This window comes from Myotis myotis, unplaced genomic scaffold, assembly GCF_014108235.1.
Source record: "Myotis myotis isolate mMyoMyo1 unplaced genomic scaffold, mMyoMyo1.p scaffold_m19_p_1, whole genome shotgun sequence".
Taxonomy (NCBI): Eukaryota; Metazoa; Chordata; class Mammalia; order Chiroptera; family Vespertilionidae; genus Myotis; species Myotis myotis.
Window position 1 is genome coordinate 185,857,878 of NW_023416313.1, and position 20,514 is coordinate 185,878,391.

The window sequence follows — 20,514 nt, forward strand, 5'->3', positions numbered from 1 at the left end:
GTGTTACTATTATTATTAATATCCTGAAAGGATGGGATTCCAATAGATGCAGAATGCTCAAGACACTGGAGCAAACATGCAGACAGACTAATGTGTGGGAACCAAGATTTACAACCCCACAATTCCTACCAAACCTCCCTTTGTTTTAAAGGGACAACTTTTTATTGCTGATAGAGGGGCAATAACTATTTGATATCCACAGGGACTCTCTTCTTCCTTCGAACACAGGCAGGTAATTAAGTCCCTCAGTATGGGATGTGTACAGGATATTAAACTAGTGCTTGCTTCATAACGTCGTTACACCTGCGGCCAGGGCCACAGGGCAGCGGAGATCAATACCATTACCAGAGGTGCTGAGATGTGGGTTCTCTCAGGGCAATGAGTTTTTGTTCTTTTTAAGCAACATAATTAGACCTCCTAAATTAAACTTGGGAAGGATTTTTCAAATCATGAGAAGTTCTTTAAAAAATGATAAGAACTCATTTCAGCCAATGCCTGCCTGCTGTAGAGATTCTGTATTAATCAAGCTAATAAAGAATTGCGATAAGCATCATTTTCTCTCCATTTCCTAATGAATCCAAATCTCTAAAACCCCACCGTTTTTTCTTTGTACTATTTTTCCTGGGCATTTTCTTCATAAGTGGTAGTAGCACCTGGATTTAGTGAGATTGTGATAAAATTTTGTTAAATGTTTAGTTAAATGAAGGATGAATTAAGACTGTACTATATATCTTTGGTTTCTCTGTATGTAGGAGTGGGGTGAGGTACACATGTGTGTTGAATCATGTAACAGCCAAATAAGTCAAATTGTGAACCTCTAGCCTTTTTCTGTATACTACTTATTCATATTCTGGGATGTCTGAAATGGTTTAGGAGATTTTGCTTCTTTAGGGAAAAAAAACAAAAACCTAGGGTAGTATGATGGGCAGAAAATTGCTTGAATCTTGTAAAGTATAAATTGTAGCTGCTTAGAGAAAAAGAAAAGGAGAAGAAACAGATAAAAAATTAAGTCTATTCAGAGAACACCTAGTGCCCTGAGATTTTTCTGGAGCCCAGAGCACTAAGATTTCTCGGAAATGTTCCTTGCGTGGACGGATCCCTTTCTGGGGGGAAGTGGCTGTCCAGCCAGCCACCCGCGCTCCACAGTGACACCACCACCTTGACCCCACTCCCTCCCCGCCGCCAAACCCTGGAGCTTTCACCTCAGAAAGGGCCTGGCACTTCCCACCGCCCCTCCTCCGTCCCCAGGGAGCCTCCTTCCCCTGTCAGTTTCTCCTCCCGCTGCAAAGACTGCTCAGAAGGAGCTCAGTTTTCCCGAACGAGTCAGAAACAAAAATGTCTTTATGTGGGAGTCTGTTTAAGGAATAACCGACTCCTGTTCATAAAGGCCCCTTTCATTCTGTTTGCTGGTATGTGCTTCCTGGGCAGCCGCGGGTGGGATGCTCAATGGAGCCCAGTCAGAGATGCAACTGCTAATTTCCAAGGTTGCGCGGGGGCGGGGGCGGGGGGCGGAGTGTGCACAGGCCCCGGGACGCTTTGCACCAGTGGCCAGAGCTCTGCCTTCAACAGGCCGGCATGCATTTTGTCAGCAGAGCAGTTCGTTCTGCCAAATACCTTTCTTTGTGGCTTTCCGTATACAGGAGGTTTTATTTTTCACAAAATCCCCCTGCTGAAATGTAACAACTGAGCAGCGAAAATAATAGGCATTAAGTAGGAAATGAGTGGAAGCTGCCTAAGGTGTCTTTCTATGGCAGCCAGGGTAAGCCAGTGGGGCGCGTTTCCTGTTGAAGCCATCACCAGGATGCCCAGAGAGAAGCGGGGCGATTCCGAGAGAGTCCCTGCTTGGTCTTGGGTCTTGGGAGGAATTACATGAACATTGGAATCTGAATTGTGGCGGTAAAGAGAGGGTTGACTTAGTGATCCACAACTATTTTTGAAGCTATGAAATCAAAAGGTTAAATTTTCCCCCATATATGCACAAATATATATGTATATGATTTATATTATATATGTGACATATATATATATTTATATGACATAAATTTAAATGAACAGACATCTGTTTGTGGGACTCTTAGTGGACTTCATAGCACCTTCTTAAACTGCGATAATGCTACTATATACCAGGATTAATACAGTAAATGTTTCACTCTATTTTATTTTTTTAAATTTTACATAAAAATAAACATGGAGCCGTAACCGGTTTGGCTCAGTGGATGGAGCGACGGCCTGTGGACTGAAAGGTCCCAGGTTCAATTCTGGTCAAGGGCATGTACCTTGGTTGCGGGCACATCCCCAGTAGGGGGTGTGCAGGAGGCGGCTGATCGATGTTTCTAACTCTCTATCTATCTCCCTTCCTCTCTGTAAAAAATCAATACAATATATTTAAAAAAACAACAACATGGAATAGAGTGCAAAATGTATATGAATTTAAGATAAAATGGAGCGTAACCCTTGCTTGTGATAGGAAAGGCGCACAGATTCCCTAGGGGCATAGATTTACTCTCCTCTCAGCCTCAGCAGACACGTGGAGACTTCTCAGCTTAGGGCTGGCATGCAGGTCAGCAGGTATGGGCAGCAAAGGTCAGAAAGACTCTCTACTCAAAACATCTAAATCCCCCACCCTTACTTTCAGTCTATAGCTAAATTCATTAGCCTTTTCAGGCTTTTTTTTTTTTTTTAATGTCTTGATAGGTTTAAGCAGTTGGTCATCCACATCTTAGTATGAATTACTTTAAACAACTAGCTTTCTGTTCTGCTTGGCTTTACAGACCAAATCAGAAGCTGTGAATTCCTAATGTAAGATCACTTAAGTCTTGTGGACTACAGATCTAGCCACGTCATTCATCTGAGTCTGAGTTGCCTAATCTGGAAATAGGAATGATAGCATTCAAAAGCCTGCTTTGCCATCATAGAACAGCTATGAAGTCAAAATGATGTACAATGTGCATAGAAGACCTCTCAAATTATGAAGTACTATTTAAATATCATTATCTCTACTCATAATTTTAGTTGAGACTAGTTACCAGATGAGGAAGAATGGCATAGGAAGAGGTAATTTTGAAATATGAAACATTTAGGAAGATCAGGCCTACAGCATTATCTCAGTGAGGGACCTGGTGTTTGAAAGTATTGCAAATCAGATGAGAGAAGGAAGAAGAAAGAGGTGAGTAAATGCCAGAACAAAGTTCTGCCCTGCAATTCAGCAGAGGACCTTGAGGTAGACTCCTGATTGCCCAAGTTGCTATAAAGGAAAAAGTCCATAAATGAGATTCATCTTAAATTGTTAGGCAATCCCCAGGACACGGACTATGAAGTTCTGAGTAAAATAGTTCTCAAAGCAATGATCTATCAAAAGTGTAAATAATTGAAGGTAAACACTGGTTCCACTTACCTTTCAAAATCTGTAACGCTCTTGTTTGCTTCTCATGATGCTGCCTGCCATCCCTTCTGTGGTGTTCATCATCCTAGCGATAGCAGCAGTCATTAGGCAAGTACTAGGTATGGGGCACTATTCTACCTTATACATGAGTTATCTTATTTTATCTTCACAACAATCCTAAGAACTAGATACTTTAACGCTCCCATTTTACAGTTGACAAAACTGAGGCTGAGTATTTAAGTAACTTGGCCAGTTAGTATATTTGCCATATACTAACTGGCCAAGTTACTTAAATACTAAGTAGTGCAACTATAGAATTGAGTAGATACTGTGCCTCCTTGTTGTACTTCCTCCCAACCCACGGCATAGCCATTGTAGGTAAAGATAATTATAATGAGCAGAAGACAGGAAACACTCAGAGTTGGCTCCTCTGACCATCAGAGGGTACGCCCTTCTTTGGGACCAGAACTCAGATTCTCTTATGCAAGACTCAACCTTGAAACCTTAAATGTACTTGGACAGGTGAGGACAGAGTAGGCCCAAAAGGAAAAGACTCCAAGGACGTGATCGGTTGTGTTTTTATTTTGTTTTCTAAGCTGAATAAGGGTTTGAGAAGAATGAGGTGTAGGGACATGGAGAACACAGAGTGTCATTTTTAAAAGTGATCTGTAGTATTTAGTGAGCTCTTAAATCTGTTGTCGGCCATGATGAGATACATTGATTTGTTCTGCTGTCTCCCAGATCCCACTGAAATCATCAGTTTGACATTGTTTGCTTCTAACACCAGGCTTCACCAAAGTGCATCTAAGTTATTTGGAGAAAGTCAGGAAGAGCAAAGCAAAGCAAAATAGTGGCTTTTCCATCTTACCTTTAAAAAATATCCTGTCTCTTCCCTTCTAAATATGACATAGAAAGTACATTCATATGTTTAAAAAAAGGCAGAAGGTTTATATCTGACTCTTGAATGAGCTTTGGACTAATTTCTTAGGGGCAGGGAGTGCAGTAGGTAGAAACGTAGACAGAAGGTTGATGCTTCCACATGCTGTGACCTACCCCAAACTACCACTGACACAGGAAAATGGTGGCTCCAAAACCGTTCCCTGTCTGAGATTTCTAATTTTTTAAATGATTATTTGTGTTATTCTTTACCCACTCTTATTTTTTAAAAGTCAGTAAAATAAACTAACATTCATCATAGTCTAGGTATTAAAATTACCATAAGATAATCTTTTTGAAAAAATACTTGGCTCTAGGTACCAGATATCTGTATTTCTCTATTTTCAGGCTCATTCATATCAAATGACTTTCACTTATGTCTTGATCAATAATAACTCAGGATGTGGGCAACTTTCTTACTCTCCTCAGTGTTCAGAGAGAGGAGGCTCTTTTGGAGACAAGTGCAACTGTCTGACTTGAGGCAAGTTGCCAAACACGCTTCAACTGGCTCCTTCTCTCAGGCTATTAATTAGGAGAAGAATCTTTCCTCCTTCCTGGGCTGCACTGACCTTCTCATTTTTTGTCTCTGACCATTATCAGTCCCATTTGGTCAGATAATTCCATTTGAGTGCATAGTCGATCCAGCAACATGGTAAATAATTTTGCCCGGGATCAAATGTCTATTGCTTATCTGGAGCTGATGTCATTTTAAATTACAATCACCATATGTCTTTTCTCTGACCTCTTCTCCCAATTTACTGGTAAGAGCATTAAAAATCAGATTTATTTTTTGTAAGTCAGGGTCTCTAGTTCCACTAAGATCCACCTCCCACTGTGTGAATAACAGTAAATAACATTAAACTTCCCAAATCAGTCATGTCTGATTCTTTATGTCATTGGCTCAAATTATGATTCTACATCATTTAAGTCTGTCTTGATCATGTGACCAGGGATCACATAAGAATTCTTCTCCAAAGCCGGAGAAAACTGTTGGTATCTTTGTTTTCGGCTTCTGTTGTCAGCTTTTGTCACATATTTAAATTGAGTTTTATGCCTTTTTCACTGTCACTTGAAACATTTTGTTTACCTTGAAGTCTGTGACTTGAACAAATCATATCCTGTGCACTGAGCACTCAGAGCTTTGCATTTATTAGCTAGAGATAAGTTATTATTTTTGTACTTCACTGTTTTATTATTCAAGATTAAACCACAATTTCCTTTACACAGGTATTGCAAAGCAAGTTTACAGCAGTGCTTACTTTTTTTTTCCCCAGAGGACTCTGTGCACCAGATTCTTCTTTTTTCCCCCAACTTCATTGAAATATAGTTAGCGTATAGCACTCTGTAAGTTTAAGGTATACAATGTGATTATCTATACTAATAAAAGGGTAATATGCTAATTAGACTGGGTTGACTGGCCATCTTCTGGACGTCCAACTTCCTTCCAGACAAAGCCATGGGGGGAGGGGCTGAGGCAGAGGCAGTTGGGGGTGACCAGGCCAGCAGGGGAGGGCAGTTGGGGGCAACCAGGCCAGCAGGGAAGGGCAGTTGGGGGCATTAGGCAGGCAGGCAGGTGAGTGGTTAGGAGCCTGTGGTCCTGGATTGAGAGAGGGATGTCCGACTGCCGGTTTAGGTCTGATCCCACAGGTAGTCGAACATCCCCCAAGGGGTCCTGGATTGGAGAGGGTGCAGGCCGGGCTAAGGGACACTGCCCCTTCCACCACCCCCCCACTCCCATGCACGAATTTTGTGCACCAAGCCTCTAGTTTAAGACATAATACATTACAAAATAATTACCACAATTAGGTAAGTTAACACATCCATTACCTCACATAGTTACCAATGTGTGTGCGCACGTGTGTGTGTGTGTGTGTGTGTGTGTGTGTGTGTGTGTGTGTGTGATCTTCCCTCTTGGCAACCTTCAGGGATATAGCACAGTATTATTAACTACAGTCACCATGTTGTATATTAAATTCACAGGGCTTATCTTATAGCTGGATGTTTGTACCTTTTAAACAATATTCCCCCATTTTCCTCATCCCAGCCCCTGGCAACCACCATTTTACTTGGAGAGAAATTCTTTTTTTTTTTTAAATATATATTTTATTGATTTTTTTTTTTTTTACAGAGAGGAAGGAAGAGAGATAGAGAGTTAGAAACATCGATGAGAGAGAAACATCGATCAGCCGCCTCCTGCACATCTCCTACTGGGGATGTGCCCGCAACCAAGGTACATGCCCTTGACTGGAATCGAACCTGGGACCTTTCAGTCCGCAGGCCGACGCTCTATCCACTGAGCCAAACCGGTTTCAGCTTGGAGAGAAATTCTTATTTAACCTAACAGATCACTGTATTTAGTACTATAAACTCTTTTTTTATTTCTTCCTCTTTCTGGAAAAAAAAAATGGGTTAGGTTCCCTCCTAGGTACTTCCTGAGCTTTCTTCTGTCTTAGCACACAGACACCATGTTGAAATTGCCTCTTTCTGGGTCTGTCTTTACCTTTAGAGTATAAGCTCCTTGAAAACTGGGTTGTGTCCAGTTCCCCATGATAGCCTGGGCACCCAGCACCACCTGTCTCATTAGTAAGCAAGTTCCAAATATCTTGATTACACTGAGCTCTGAAAGGAAAGTAGCCACAGAGGGTGGTGGGATTCTGTTTAATTGCCCAGTGAGATTAAATAAAGCCACGCAGGTGTTTAGGAAGAATGATCTGTTACATAAGAAAGACGGACAGTTTTTAAAACTAAGTCTTTGGGTGTGTTTTGTTTGTTTTTGGTTGTTTTGTTTTTTGAAAACAATGGGAAGAAAAGATGATTGATCTCCTGTGTAATTAAAATCCTAAGGTTTTGTTGTGACACCAAAACACTTCATGAAAATACCAAGTCTCCTCTAAAGTCCCTCTTGGGTGTCTGCCTTTTGTCCGTCTTTGAACCATCACAGTACCTCATGTGAACTGAGTCATTGTCTCATAGCAGCCGTGGACTCCCTTTGTTTGCACTACACCATAACTTCAGTAATTCTAAGAGACTTTTACTAAAGATTCTGTTCTGTCCTTTGTGTATAGGTGGAACACCTAAGAATAAAAAGTATTTTACAAGCAAGTAAGATTACTGACATTAGGGTGTTTAGAAACAAATTCTAGGAATTTCAAATGACTTTGTAACGTCAGAGTATTAATTAGACCTCTGTAAAATGAATTGGGCTCTTTTGCTTCATCAGGAGTCACCTGCATGACAGGCCCAGCAAGTAAGCTGGCTCAGACGCAGGGGTGTGTATTGTTTCTTTCCCAGCTGTTTTAAATAGCTGCTGCGATGGGGCCACTGACTTTTCGTTCATCCCATTCCTATCCACCCCAATGGTGGGTGCAGCTCCTAGCTGCACGACCCATCAAACATTCGCTCAAGAAGGAAAAGATGTGAGGATGCTAAGGATCCAGAGTCACTCACTAAGCAGCCTTTCAAACACACCAGGTTTCTGAAAATGGGTGTCTACATATCACAGAGTTCTCTGGCAACTGCAGCAGAATTGGCTTCTCCAAGCAAGGCAAAGGTAAAGAAAGAATACCAGACATTGTCATAACTGTAAGCCTTACGTGCCAGAGCCAAAAGCAATTGGGTGTGGGCGAGGTTAATGAATATCCAAGTGTTGAAACTAAACGTAAGTCTACCTCTCTTTCCTACTCAGTTTTGGTTTGATTTTCATGGAAATATTCGTCAGGATGAGAGAAGACTTGCCACAGGGACTCTCTGGATCCTTCTATGCTGGGCCAGGTGGAAAACACAAGGAGGATGTGAGGCTGGCGTTGAGAGGAGAGGCTGGCTGTCATAATTGGCGTGGGTTGCTTTGATGCCAGCTTGACAGATAAATGAACATTTTTATAGAAGATTCAATGCCTCTGGAAAACTATTTGCTAGGATGATAATATCTGCTCCCACCAGCCAGAAGAAAATGTATCATCCTCATTTTAAACGCACCCATAATGACAGTGTCTCTCTCCAGGGCTTCCAGAATATGTTTCTATACAGACTACTAATCACCTCCCCTATCTGTGAAGTGGCCTGTTCACCTTGTCTCAACCTGCATGACACTCTAAATAACCCTCAGCCAAGCTAGTAATGCTCTAACCAGGCGTGAATCGCTCTTCGGGCTCTTTTGTGTGTACTTCCTGGGATGTATTTGGTTAGCACACTGTACAAACATGTTTTGAACAGTCTTATTCCTCTTCAGCAGAATCAGCTTTGCTTTATTCCAGGGCCACAAAATGTTTCTGGATCTGAGCTCCATTCCTGGGTCCTACTTAATGAAGGAAATTAGTCATTTTCATAGAAAAGATCTACTAAGAAAAGAGATTCTACTTTCTGGGGTTTTCTAGTGAAAGTGCCAGTTCTCAGAGACATAAGAATTGCCTTGTATTCACCATCTGTGAGCTTGGTCAGGTCACTTGCTGTCGCTATTGTTTCTTCATCTGAAAATCTGTTTCTGATTTGCCTCAGAGGTGCTTTCCCCAAACAGAGGGAAATATAGTGAGTTCTTGAAGGTAACCTTCCACAATTATACCTACCATTCTATGTTGATGGCCTAAAATGAAATGAAACAAATGAGCCTTGGGTGTATCACTTAGAAGTTAGCATCAAATCCCCTAACCCGTGGTCGGCAAACTGCGGCTCGGCAAACCACAGCTCGTGAGCCACATGCGGCTCTTTGGCCCCTTCAGTGTGGCTCTTCCACAAAATACCAGCTCTTCCACAAAATACCGACTTCTATGCATGGGCCACGAAGTTTCAATTGCACTGTACATGTGCGCCCGCACGTGGTATTTTGTGGAAGAGCCACACTGAAGGGGCCTAAGAGGCGCATGTGGCTCGCGAGCCACGGTTGGCCAACCACAGCTAACCTATATAGGTAAGAACACTATTTAGAGGCCCAACAGGAAACCTGTTTTAAAGCTAACTTCCTGTAAGGTATTATCTATTTATTTATTTACCCTCACCTGAGGATATGTTTTTAAGAATTTGAGAGAGAGAGAGAGAAAGTGAGAGAGAGGGAAGAGAGAGAAAGAGAGAGAGAGAGAGGTGAGAGAAACATCCATCAGTTGCCTCCTGTGTGTGCCTAACCAGGTTGAAAAGTTACTGTGAAAATTAACTTGGTTGCCTATCGGTGGAAAGACTATAGGAAATTTTTTTCCTGAATCTATGTGTTTTGAAGAAACAGCAGGCTCAATAGATTGGTGTCCTGAATTCTTAGAATTGAAGTAGAGTGGGAGTGATCCTGAACTGTAGGAAATGGACATGAGAGAATAGAAAGTTTGAATTCTCCTTTCAGCCAGCTGGGGTCCTCTTGGTCTTAGGGCTTTTCTGCATATTTACCCACTTTCCTTAGACATTCAATTTTAGAATTTGGGCTGTGTTGAGAATTAACTGTGTTGAGAGAGTCCCAGAGCTGTGAGATTTCATGATAACAGTGACAGGAAAGGAACTATGTTAATATCTCTTGAACAACTAGCAAAAAAACATAAAAGGAATCAAGCATTCATCCACCTCAAATCTCTCATTTTATAGAAGGGGAAATTGGGGGCTAAAGGGGTAAAATGACTCAGTTATGATTATGCAGCAAAGTTGAAACTCAAATCCAGACCTCCAGCCTCAGATTTCAGTGCTCTGTATTACTCCACACTGATTCTGACATTTCTTCATGAACATTGGTTCAGTACCTTGGGGCAGCATGACTCAGCTCATTGAGCATCCTCATGGCCCTGCTACGTCCACAGACCTCTGTCTTTCCCTTCAAATTTCCATCAATAGAACCACATTTATTAAAAAGAGATGTCTTCTAAAAATTCCTTAGGGATCTACATAATTATCTGTTTCTCCTTCCACACAACATCGAGCCTATTTTATTAAAGTGCAGGGATCTGCTTAGCAAATACTATTCACTCACTAATAAGGGAAACTGTAATCAAATTTGCTGGTTATCTACATTCTTTGCAAAAATAGTACAAAAAATAACTAAGGTGGGAAAATCAAGTCCAATTCCTCTAGTCTAAGTAGATCAGAATGTCTCACTATTGAGTAGTGATCAGCATAGGGTAGGGAGGGGTCAGCAGAGAGAGCAGGCTTTGACTTCATTGACTCCCTTCTCCCCTCCCCCCATTTTCCTAAGAGGTTTTGCCTAGTAGTGACCACACATTGGGGGTGGGGGAAACAACTGAGTAAGAACCTGAACCTTAATAATGCTTCCAATTTAGAGAGTACTAAAATGTTAGAAATACTCAAGAAACAGTGAAAAGTGCATCTAACTTTTGAACCAGGATTTAAGTCCTTGATTCTGACACCAGGTTATAGCTGTTCTGTTTTTGTTTTTTTTCATTGTTGAGATATGTCCCTCATTCCCCCTCTCCTTTTCCCACCTCCACCTGGCTCCTCCCCGACCCTTTTTAAAAGGCAATTCATGTAATCACTCTGGCCCTTAAATTTTTTTAATCTGTGAAATAAGGATCTTGGTTCAGTGAGTTTCAAATGTCTTATATTTAGCTGCTCATCAAGCATTGGTGGCATAAATTTGCAGAGGAGCCATTTCCTAACTTGCTCATTCCTAGAAAAATCCTGAACTCTTATCCTGGAAGAGGCCTCCTTTCATGAGCCCCTCAGGGGCTGCCCAAACTGGCCCAAATGTTAAATAAAGCACAGTGCCACTCTGGGCTCTATACATTGAGAGGTATTTTCTAAACCTGTGTCACAAGTGATTCAAGGGTATTGAATCAGTGATTAGGTAGTTCTGCAAGATAACTTCTGGGTTCTGCTCAACTCTGAGATTTAATAACTCTGTGAATTCCAGAGTGTATTAATTAAGTTCAGTCCAGTTCATTGTCTTTACTTTCTCAGAACTGCGCCAGGTACCTGGGGATTGGTCTCAAAGGTGTTCATTCCAGGAGGGCAGGTTAGAAAAGGAAGCCAGTGAGCAGCCAAGGTGGTTAAGTAGCTCCTGAAAATAGTGTCTGCAATGGAAGTGCTTTGGGGACTATATATGCACAATTACCAAACCGTGTCATCGGCACACCAAAACGGTGACATTTCATGTGTATATAGAAATTATACTTAGACAAAACTCACTTTACAAAAGCACATGTAAGATGACCTCCCCAAGTCCACATTTCAGACAAGTTCCTTTCACCCTCTGGAGATGGCAAGTAAACAGCTGTCCTGTGGAGAAGGGCCCTTTCCTTGCCTCTCCTCTCCTGTCACCCAGGGTGCTTCTGACTCGGTGTGGGCAGTGGTTGTCTATGTCCTTATTCAGTGACAAAGTAAAAAAAAAAGGGGGGGGGGGTGTTCCTCGTTTCTTCATCTTTAATTTCTTACATTTTTTCTCTGTTCACGCCTTATGATCAGAAGGATATTGGCCTGGCAATTTATGTTATGCACCTAGAGCAGCAGTTTTAAAAAACAGCACTGTTTAAAATAATAACAAAACGCCTCTGTATGACATATCAGAGATATGTGATAGACTTAAAAGATGGACACGTGAGTAATGGGAAACATTAGGATGACTCCATTCTCTTCAGAATGTTGGGCGGAGGAGGAACCCATCTTGCAGTGTGGATAATGAGAAAGCACCTCAGAAGGCCAACATTTATGCGGGGCCCAGGAAATGGTTATCTACGTTAGTTAATGTTATCTTCCCAGCATGATAGTACACACCCAAAAGGCACTTGAAAAGTTACTGTGAAGATTAACTTGTTTGTCATCAGAAGGATTATAGGAGCTTTTTGTTTTCTAAATCTCTTGTGTTTTTCCGTTTCCCAGTAATGGCTATGTATTTGTTTTATGAGAAAAACTCTTTTTAAAAGCGAATTGGGGGGAAATGGGCCTTTGCTTTCCCTGATATTAAACTAATAAAAAGGAGGCAAACTCGAGCCGGCTTTGCTCAGGGGACAGAGCGTCGGCCTGCGGCCTGCGGACTGAAGGGTCCCAGGTTCGATTCCAGTCAAGGGCACATGCCAGGGGGCGTGCAGGAGGCAGCCAATCAATGATTCTCCTCATCACTGATGTTTCTAGCTCTCTCTCCCTCTCTGAAATCAATAAAAATATATTTTTTTTTAAAAAAAGAAGGGAGAGGAGGCCTTCGATGCTGTGTTTTCGAGCTGTGGCCTCACAGGGGGATTCTGTCTGCGATGAGTGGTCACAGGTTGGTGGAGGGAGGGGGGATGGGAGGCCAACGTTACAGAGGAGCTTTCAACATTGGACTGATGTGTACGCTTTCAAACAGAGCATATGTGTAACTTTGCAACTGGGAAAAGCTATTGATGCTTTATATTTTTCCAAAAACAACCCAGAATGCATCTGGTCACCTGAGGATGTGTCCCTTGTTTGCAGGAGTCTGGAAATGGTAAAAGGGAAACAGTGCAAACCACAAGCTTATCTTTTGCCCCAAGAATGTGGGGCTACTTGAAGATCAGAGGAGATTTAGACCCTGGGAGGTGCCCTTTGCGGGGACGTGCTTCATAGCACATTTGCTACCAAACCAAAGCCATTGTTCGCAGTCTGCATCCAGACACATCTGGTGGGGCTACAGAGAGGGGCCCGCCTGACGCTGTGTGCCAGGTGCGCCCCCCCCCCCCCCAGAAGTAACAAACATTTTCCGCTGCATCTAAGTAATATATGTACCCAAGGCTGGGTGCCGGGGTGCGCAGGACTTTCATCCGTTTAAAATCCATATTGAGCTCTGTCTGTAAATACAACAGACAAGGTCTTTGACGTGTTTACATTTAGAGGAGAAAAGAGACTGATGATATATAAATGAATTCAGTAACTCCAGGTGATTGTGATGCATTGAAGGAAATAAACAGGGCGATGTGCTGGGGAATGACAGGGGCGGACGCAGCACTCAGACAGTGTGATCAGGAGGAGACAGCATCTGACGCAGGTCTGCAGGAGGAAGCAGCGGCTGTGTGCGGCCCCTCCCAGGGAAGATGCAGCCCTGCAGAGCATTGCAGACCTCGGAGCAGCACGCACAGGAGCCCGAGGGTAAAGCCTGGCTTGACCTGTCTAACCAGCGAAGACAGAAAAATTTAGCGCAATTTGGGGGATAGAAGGGCACGTTTTATAAATATCTATGGGAGGGACTCTGGACAGAATACTAATAATTGATAATACCAGTCGGCATGCAATTTTAAAAATAGGCAGAGGAATGGCTTGTTTTCTGCTAGCACTGGCTCCCGGGCTGGGGTGGGCTTGAGGGACTGAGGAGGCTGCTGTCGTTGCCGGGCAGGTTTCTCAGAGGACGAGAGGCGGCTGGAGCTGGGCTGTCAGTTACAAGCGTGCAGGAGGGATGAGATATGTGGCAAAATCATGGCCGCCACGGGCATGAGCTGTGTCGGGAGAACAGGGAGCAAGGCTGGCTTGGTTGAAGACTAGGGCGGGTGATGCCGGCAGCAGCAGGCAGTGGAGATTTTGATGCAAGTGCTCGCTGTGTGTGCACAGATGCTCTGCTGGCCTTTACATACAGGAGATCGGCCTGAGGAGGAGGCAGAAGGCAATTAGCCTCAGGTGCTAGGCTTGCAGGTTTATTCTGTAGCTACTATATGCAGATGTGAGCCTTTGCCTCCAGAAGATACCAATGAAAGAAAGTGCCGTCCTAGAATGATTGGGGTAGCACATCTGCTCGGTGGCTGGTTTCCTTAGAAACCCTGTGTGTAACCTGGGCATATGCTTCTGACTCGCACACATGAAGCGCTCACTAAATCCTTGTTTGCTAATTCCAAATCATAATTGATTTTCAAATCATTTCCATCTCTTCCATAGATTGTCAAGGCAAATCAGAAAGTTCAAAATTGAATGTAAAGATTTACTCATCTTCCTCCCCAAAAAGATTTCCTTCCCTTTGGATTTTTTTTTTTTTGAGTTCTTGCTTATTATTAAGTTCTCACTTAACAGAGTCACAGTTGGATATCATCATAGTTTGTGTTTGTTTGTTTGTTTTTCCACTTTGCCTTAGTCCAGTGATGGCGAACCTATGACACGCGTGTCAGAGGTGACACGCAAACTCATTGTTTTGGTTGATTTTTCTTTGTTAACTGGCATTTAAATATATAAAATAAATATCAAAACTAGAAGTCTTTGTTTTACTATGGTTGCAAAGATCAAAAAATTTCTATATGTGACACGGCACCAGATTAAGTTAGGTTTTTTCAAAATGCTGACACGCCGAGCTCCAAAGGTTCGCCATCACTGCCTTAGTCCCTTACTCCTTTCCTGGGTTCCTTGTTGTGAGCATTGGAGGTTATGTATGTCATATTCTTGGGTCACAGTGCGTAGTAGTTGCTCAGTAAATAGTAGTGGTCATTCTCTATTCATGCCTGCTTCTTGTGTAGCACTCCATTAGTTATAACACGCTGTTACAAGCATGAAGCACACTCATGCAATCCTGCAGTTGTTATTTCTAGTTTACGACTGAGCCACTGAACTCCAGAAAGATTAAGTGATTTTCCCACTGTAAAGCAGCTTGAGAATGTCAGAATACACTAGAATTCAGATCTTCTCTCACCTAGTGCCTGTTTCTTCCTCTTGTGCAACCCGTCAGTTGTATCACGGGGAATATCCCCAGACAACACAGTGGTAAAACCAAACCTGAATGGAGGAGGTCCGGCTCTTACTGGGGGGTGGAGGCCCGAGGGGGGCGCTGTGCTGAGGAGCTCAATCAAAGGACTTCCGGTGTTACCATTTTGTAAGCCTCAGGGGCCATTGGAACAGTGGCAGGGAAGCGTGGACAAACTCCGGGGGTTGTCTACACCTTGAGACCTACTGAGAATTTAGAATTGAAGCAGTAGGTCCTTGTTGTTTTTTTAAGAAATTCATTAACCAATAGATAATGTCCTACAGGGATGCAGAAGACCGCAGCCTGTCAGATCCCCGTTGCCTGCTGTTGCAGAGCATTAGGCATCAGGAGGTTAACAGAGCCATTTCTATGGAAACAAGCTCATTATTTCTCTTTTGTTGGAATCCTACTGGTTCATGGTCTGGGCTTCCATATTTACAAAAAGAAAAAAAGAAAAGCAAGAGAAAAATCCAACATATGCCATACAAAATACTCATCCTTTTTCCTTGATGTGAACAAAGCCCATTTAACACCCAAGAATGCCAGCCCCATGTGTGGATAACAAGCCGTTTCCTTATCCAAGGCCCAGATAAAAATGAAAAGCTTATGTGTCATTTTTAAGTTGCAACATGGCCTGTTCATTCCTGTTTCATTTTACATAATCTGTAAAATCCATGACTTTGAGTCAACATTGTTCGAGGGATGTGGTTTTGTCAAGGTCGTTAAGAGCAGCTAACCAAGGATGCTCTCTCCAAGAGGAAGGCTGTGTCTCACAGAGAAGCTGTTTCAGAAGCAGCAGCTTGCTGGAAAGCAGAGACCTGCCGTCTCTAACCATGGTTTCCGGCAGCCCAGTGGGATGGGGGAGCTGTGCTGTGTCTTACTCTCCACCTACACGCCATTGATGGCTCCCATGCTGATTTGAGAGAAATCAGATGGGATCTTGTCTTTCTTCTGTTGGGCAAGTGGCCATATCCCAGCAAACCCTCACAGAAATAGTACAGAGTGGACTTGAGGTTGATGTCAACTGATTTTCCTTCCCTATTGGCACACTAGCCCTCATTCCCACTTGCTCTCCCTGAGCTACAAAGACGGTAAAATTTGCTATTATGTTTGTGAAATGGCCAAACATATACCATAGTCCCCAGATTAGGATCGGTCTGCTGCCTCTAAAAATGTGAATGGAGAGGGCTGGAAGGAAACCTTTCTCTGGGGAGCATGATTCAGAAACACTAATGTTCTGACTTCATCTAAACCTCAGTTTCCTCCAACCAGGGACGCGGTGGTTACTTGCTGCCCTGGAATTGTGAGGGTTAAATAGGATAATGCTTTAAAGCACTTGGCCCACTTCCTGGCACACGGCAAGCTCTTGGTTTGCAAGCTAATGTTCATTTTTAATATGAGTTTCTGGCCCTCTGGTGAAAGAACAGAGCTTTTGGCCTGTAAAATTGAATTCCCGGAAATGAGAAGCACTAAAAAATGGGGGAGGTGGGGAGGTACTTAGAAGGCCCCTGTTTTGATTTGTTTACAAATCCATCTTTCCCCTTCGCCAGCTTGTGTTGTCCAGCTCTCTCATCCTGGCTGCCTGTGAACTCCCTGAGGCTTCCCAGGGGAGGATATTTTCTGGTGCCTCCTTCATCTCCCTGGACCCGCTCCTCTCCCCTCCTTTCCCCTCTCCTCCCCCCACCCCCCCCTCCTCTTCAAATATCAGTCAGCACCCAGTGGAGTTCAGTATCATTTCATACCTATTATCACCAAGCTCCTCTATGCCTAAGTCTGTGTGGATATTCTCTACCCCCCCCCCACTGTCCCCCCACTTGTCCCATTCTCATCTGTTTTCATTCTCCTCCTCCAGTCTCCATACTGCTGCTCAAATATAAGCGAAGGCAAGGGAGGAGACCAGCGCATGGTGACCCCCAAAAGATATCTTAATGACGTTTCCGATTTTTAAAACATAATTGGGAAAGAGTGAGCGTCCAAGGTGGACTCCAACCCTGAGACTCTGGGGCCTGGAAGTGTTGAGGGAGCAGCAACACGCTTCACAAACAAATCCCTTATTGATTGAAAATATCCCTAGTGGCTGAAGCACCAAAAAGAAATTAGTGTGTGCTTATTAGTACAGATTGAAATGTGCTATTTCGGTATCAAGTCAAAGTGGCCAACTGGTAACAGAGAGATGCCTGACAAAGAGCTACGCTGAAGCCTGGCAGCCTATCCTACGATTATTATTCTTCACACTGCAGCTGCTATGCATACATTCACTGGCGTTCTGACTGTTAAAGCCCTTCGCAGGAATGGATATTAACTGTACCCTTTGTAGGCGTAATCTAATCAATTCGTGAGGCTGCCCTTGCTTGCTGCAGAATAAATTAGTGTAGGGATCAAAACAGATCAGTGACAAAATGACGAAGCTGAACTTGGGTTGTGGTGTGAACAGGTAACAAAGATATCTATCTAGGCGACTAATGTCGAAGCTCAGAAATATTTTTAATTAGAATCGTTTGAAATTAGTCCTCTAATTCAAAAGCCCTCACCAATGAATGAAAGGGCTAACTGACAGATGAGAATCCTAAAGGTATCACCAGGTGGCTGAGAGACTATAAACCTCTCATTTGTTTTCTAGACCTAAAATCGTTTGTGTTATTGCCAATGTAATCTGAACCTGTAAATACACAAAACAAATAAATCAAACCGCCTTAGCACCTACTGCAAATATCAAAACACAGTTCTGAGAAACACACAGTTATAATTAAAATGAAAGGCCATAGGGAAGCCTGCTGGGTGCCAGGCTGCCTGACTTAAAGAACACCACTAGAGTATTAAAAGAATGGGATCCTCCACAATTAACTACACTCTCTAAGGCAAAAACCCCATTAGCAACACATTTATTTATCTTCGTGTCACAGAAATAAAGGGTTGTGTGTTTATTCCTAAGCCTAAGTGGCAAGAAAATGTGTGTTTTCTTAACAGAAAAGTTCCTCCTGAAAGAAACTTAAATGCTGGATGTATCATTAGAAAAAGAAAGCTCATCGAATGGTTATTAGTCCATGACAGGCCTCTCTCTCCTATTGCTGGGGTGGGGATGGGGGTGGGGGTGGGGGTGTTCCTCTCATCAGCTGAAAACAAAAACAAAAATGCCTTCTGTATTATTCTTGGGTTTGGAATTCAGGTGGGATAATTAGGACATTCTTGCGGAGTCCTGCCAATCTGTCCTACACAAGCTTTATTATTGTTCTAGGGGGTTTTGTCATTTGTATTCTTTTTGCTCACCGGCAGATAAAACCCAGCATAATCTCATTCTACCAGCACATTGCAAGAAAGAGACTGTTCTCTTCTTTTATTATTATTATTTTATTTTTAATCTTTATTGTTGAAGGTATCACATAGTTCCTCCTTTTCCCCCCATTAACCTCTTCCAGCCTACTCCGTCCCTCCTCCCCCAGGCTCTCACCACCCCGTTGTCTGTGTCCACAGGATATACATATATGCATGCAAGTTCACTGATTGATCTCTTCCCACCCACCCTCCCCTGCCTGCCCTCTGACTGTTCTCTTTTAAATAAACAGGAATCAAACATCCATAAAGCATAATGCTAATGAGAATTAAGAGCACGTAACACTTATTCATCGCTGGAACGGTAATAGGGATCATAAGACACAAGTATAAAAGCCCAGTTAGTTGCAACTTTCCTCGCGGAGTACTTTCTTTGAGCGGATTTTTCATGCATGGCTCTCTCTGTGGCTGCTTTGTCAGCGTCCTTTCCCATCGAGAGTAGCATGGGCCTTTTGAGCAGCCCATGTCATTGTTGCCTGGCACTCTGCAGGGCACGAGAGCTTCTGCCTCTGCTCCCTAAATGCCAGCAGCATCTCTAGTTATTATCGTAACCCAGACCACCCCACACATTTCCAAATGCCTCTGAAGGGGTGGTACCTCCGCTGACTGAGAACCACTGCCATGAATCTAGTGAGGCTTGGAGAATAGGTTGAATCCTATTTGGAAATTCCAGAGGGTAAATTATTAGAATTTTAAAAAGAGCTTTTGGCTATAGAATTCTGAAAGAATTGGTGTGCAGTATCATATCCTCTAATTCAAACTTAGAGATGTGTGGCCACCCGTGTTCTATGCCGTAACTTGATTGCCAGGTGATACAACACTTGACAGTGCTACCAGTTGCTGGGCTCAGAACAGCTTGATGGACCAAAGAGTGTCACTCCAGCTACACTACCCAACCTTTGCTCATCAACCCAGCTGACTCCCAGAAATGACCTCAGGAATTCAGAGTTTCCCCCAAGAGAACCAGATTCGGACTCAATTTCCTTCTGCTCCACCGATTTTGAGGAGAAGTAGAGTCCACCGCTGGGTGAATCTCTGGAGTGGCCCTCTGATGGCTCCAGGGCCAGGCTGGGCTTCGGCAAAGGTAACCTCCAGTGCATCACAAGGCAGTCCAAGACTGGGCTGATGGGGTGCAAGAGGAGCAAGGCATAGAGATGAATCTCCCTCTATTTTTAACCAAAAGCTTTTAGTTGTTTTTAAGAGGTATGTGTGTTTTAAAGCTTTATCTGACTGATCTTTTAGGCAGAATTTTACTTTTCCTTTTAGCTATTTTAGTTGGTGTCTTCGAACAATTTCCTTCTCTCTTATAAAAAAAAAAAAAAAGTCATTTCTGCCCAATTTGGGTTACATGTAAAATGAAACAGGAACATTCGCCAAGAATATCTGATGTGCATCTGCTTCCCTGTTGAAACTGCCTAAGCCTCTAACAGGGCTCTGTCAACACTTTTCTGGGTCCCATTATGTTCACAAGGTACAGGACCCTTTGCTCAACAACACTTCTCACAGCATGCAGTTACTCTCAACTCAGGTAGCATTGAAAGACAAAAGGCTGCCTCCTCCCCATTAAAAAAATAGTCATGTAGCATTTCTATACACTAACAATGAGCAATCTGGAAAGGATAATAATTGAAAAATTCCATTTACAATAGTGTCAAAAAAATAAAATACTTAGAAATTAACTGAGAATAGAATTAATTTAGGAATAGAATAGAGAGCACAGGAAGGAACCCTCACACATATGGTCAAATGATTTTCAACAAGGGTAGCAAGACCACTTAATAGGGAAAAGACAGTTTTTTCAACAAATAGTGCTGGGAAAACTAGATATCCACATGCAAAAGAAAGGTATTGTACCATTACTTAACCCTATATATAAAAAATTAGCTCAAAATGTATCAAAGACCTAAATGTAAGAGCTAAAACTATAAAACTCTGAAGAAAACATAGGGAAAAGCTTCACAACATTGGATTTGGTGATGATTTCCTGGATATGACAACAAAGGCACAAGCAACAAAAGGAAAATAGACAAATTGGACTTCATGAAAATTAAAAGCTGTATGCATCGAAGCATACTATTAACAAAGTGAAAAGTCAATTCATAGAATGGGAGAAAATATAAACCATATATCTGATAAGAGATTAATATTCAGAATAGATAGAGAACTACTAAAACTCAACAACAAAAACACTATTTCAAAAATGGGCAAAGGATCTGAATAGACATTTCTCCAAAGAAGATATACAAGTGGTTGGTAAGTATAGGGAAAGAAGCTC

General features: G+C 42.6%; 1 protein-coding gene across 3 annotated transcripts in view; it reads left to right on the forward strand.

Annotated features, from left to right (window-relative positions):
* The window catches only part of GNG2 (G protein subunit gamma 2), a 111,333-nt gene that overhangs the window by 67,122 nt on the left and 23,697 nt on the right, over positions 1-20,514 (forward strand). The window contains exon 1 of one of the 3 annotated variants that reach the window (XM_036306849.1): positions 13,211-13,339. The exons of the other annotated variants lie outside the window; for them this stretch is intronic. Coding sequence (XP_036162742.1) covers positions 13,285-13,339 — 55 coding nt within the window. The 5' untranslated portion in view covers positions 13,211-13,284. Of the gene's footprint in view, positions 1-13,210; positions 13,340-20,514 lie in introns of those variants that run through there. 3 annotated transcript variants of the gene reach the window in all.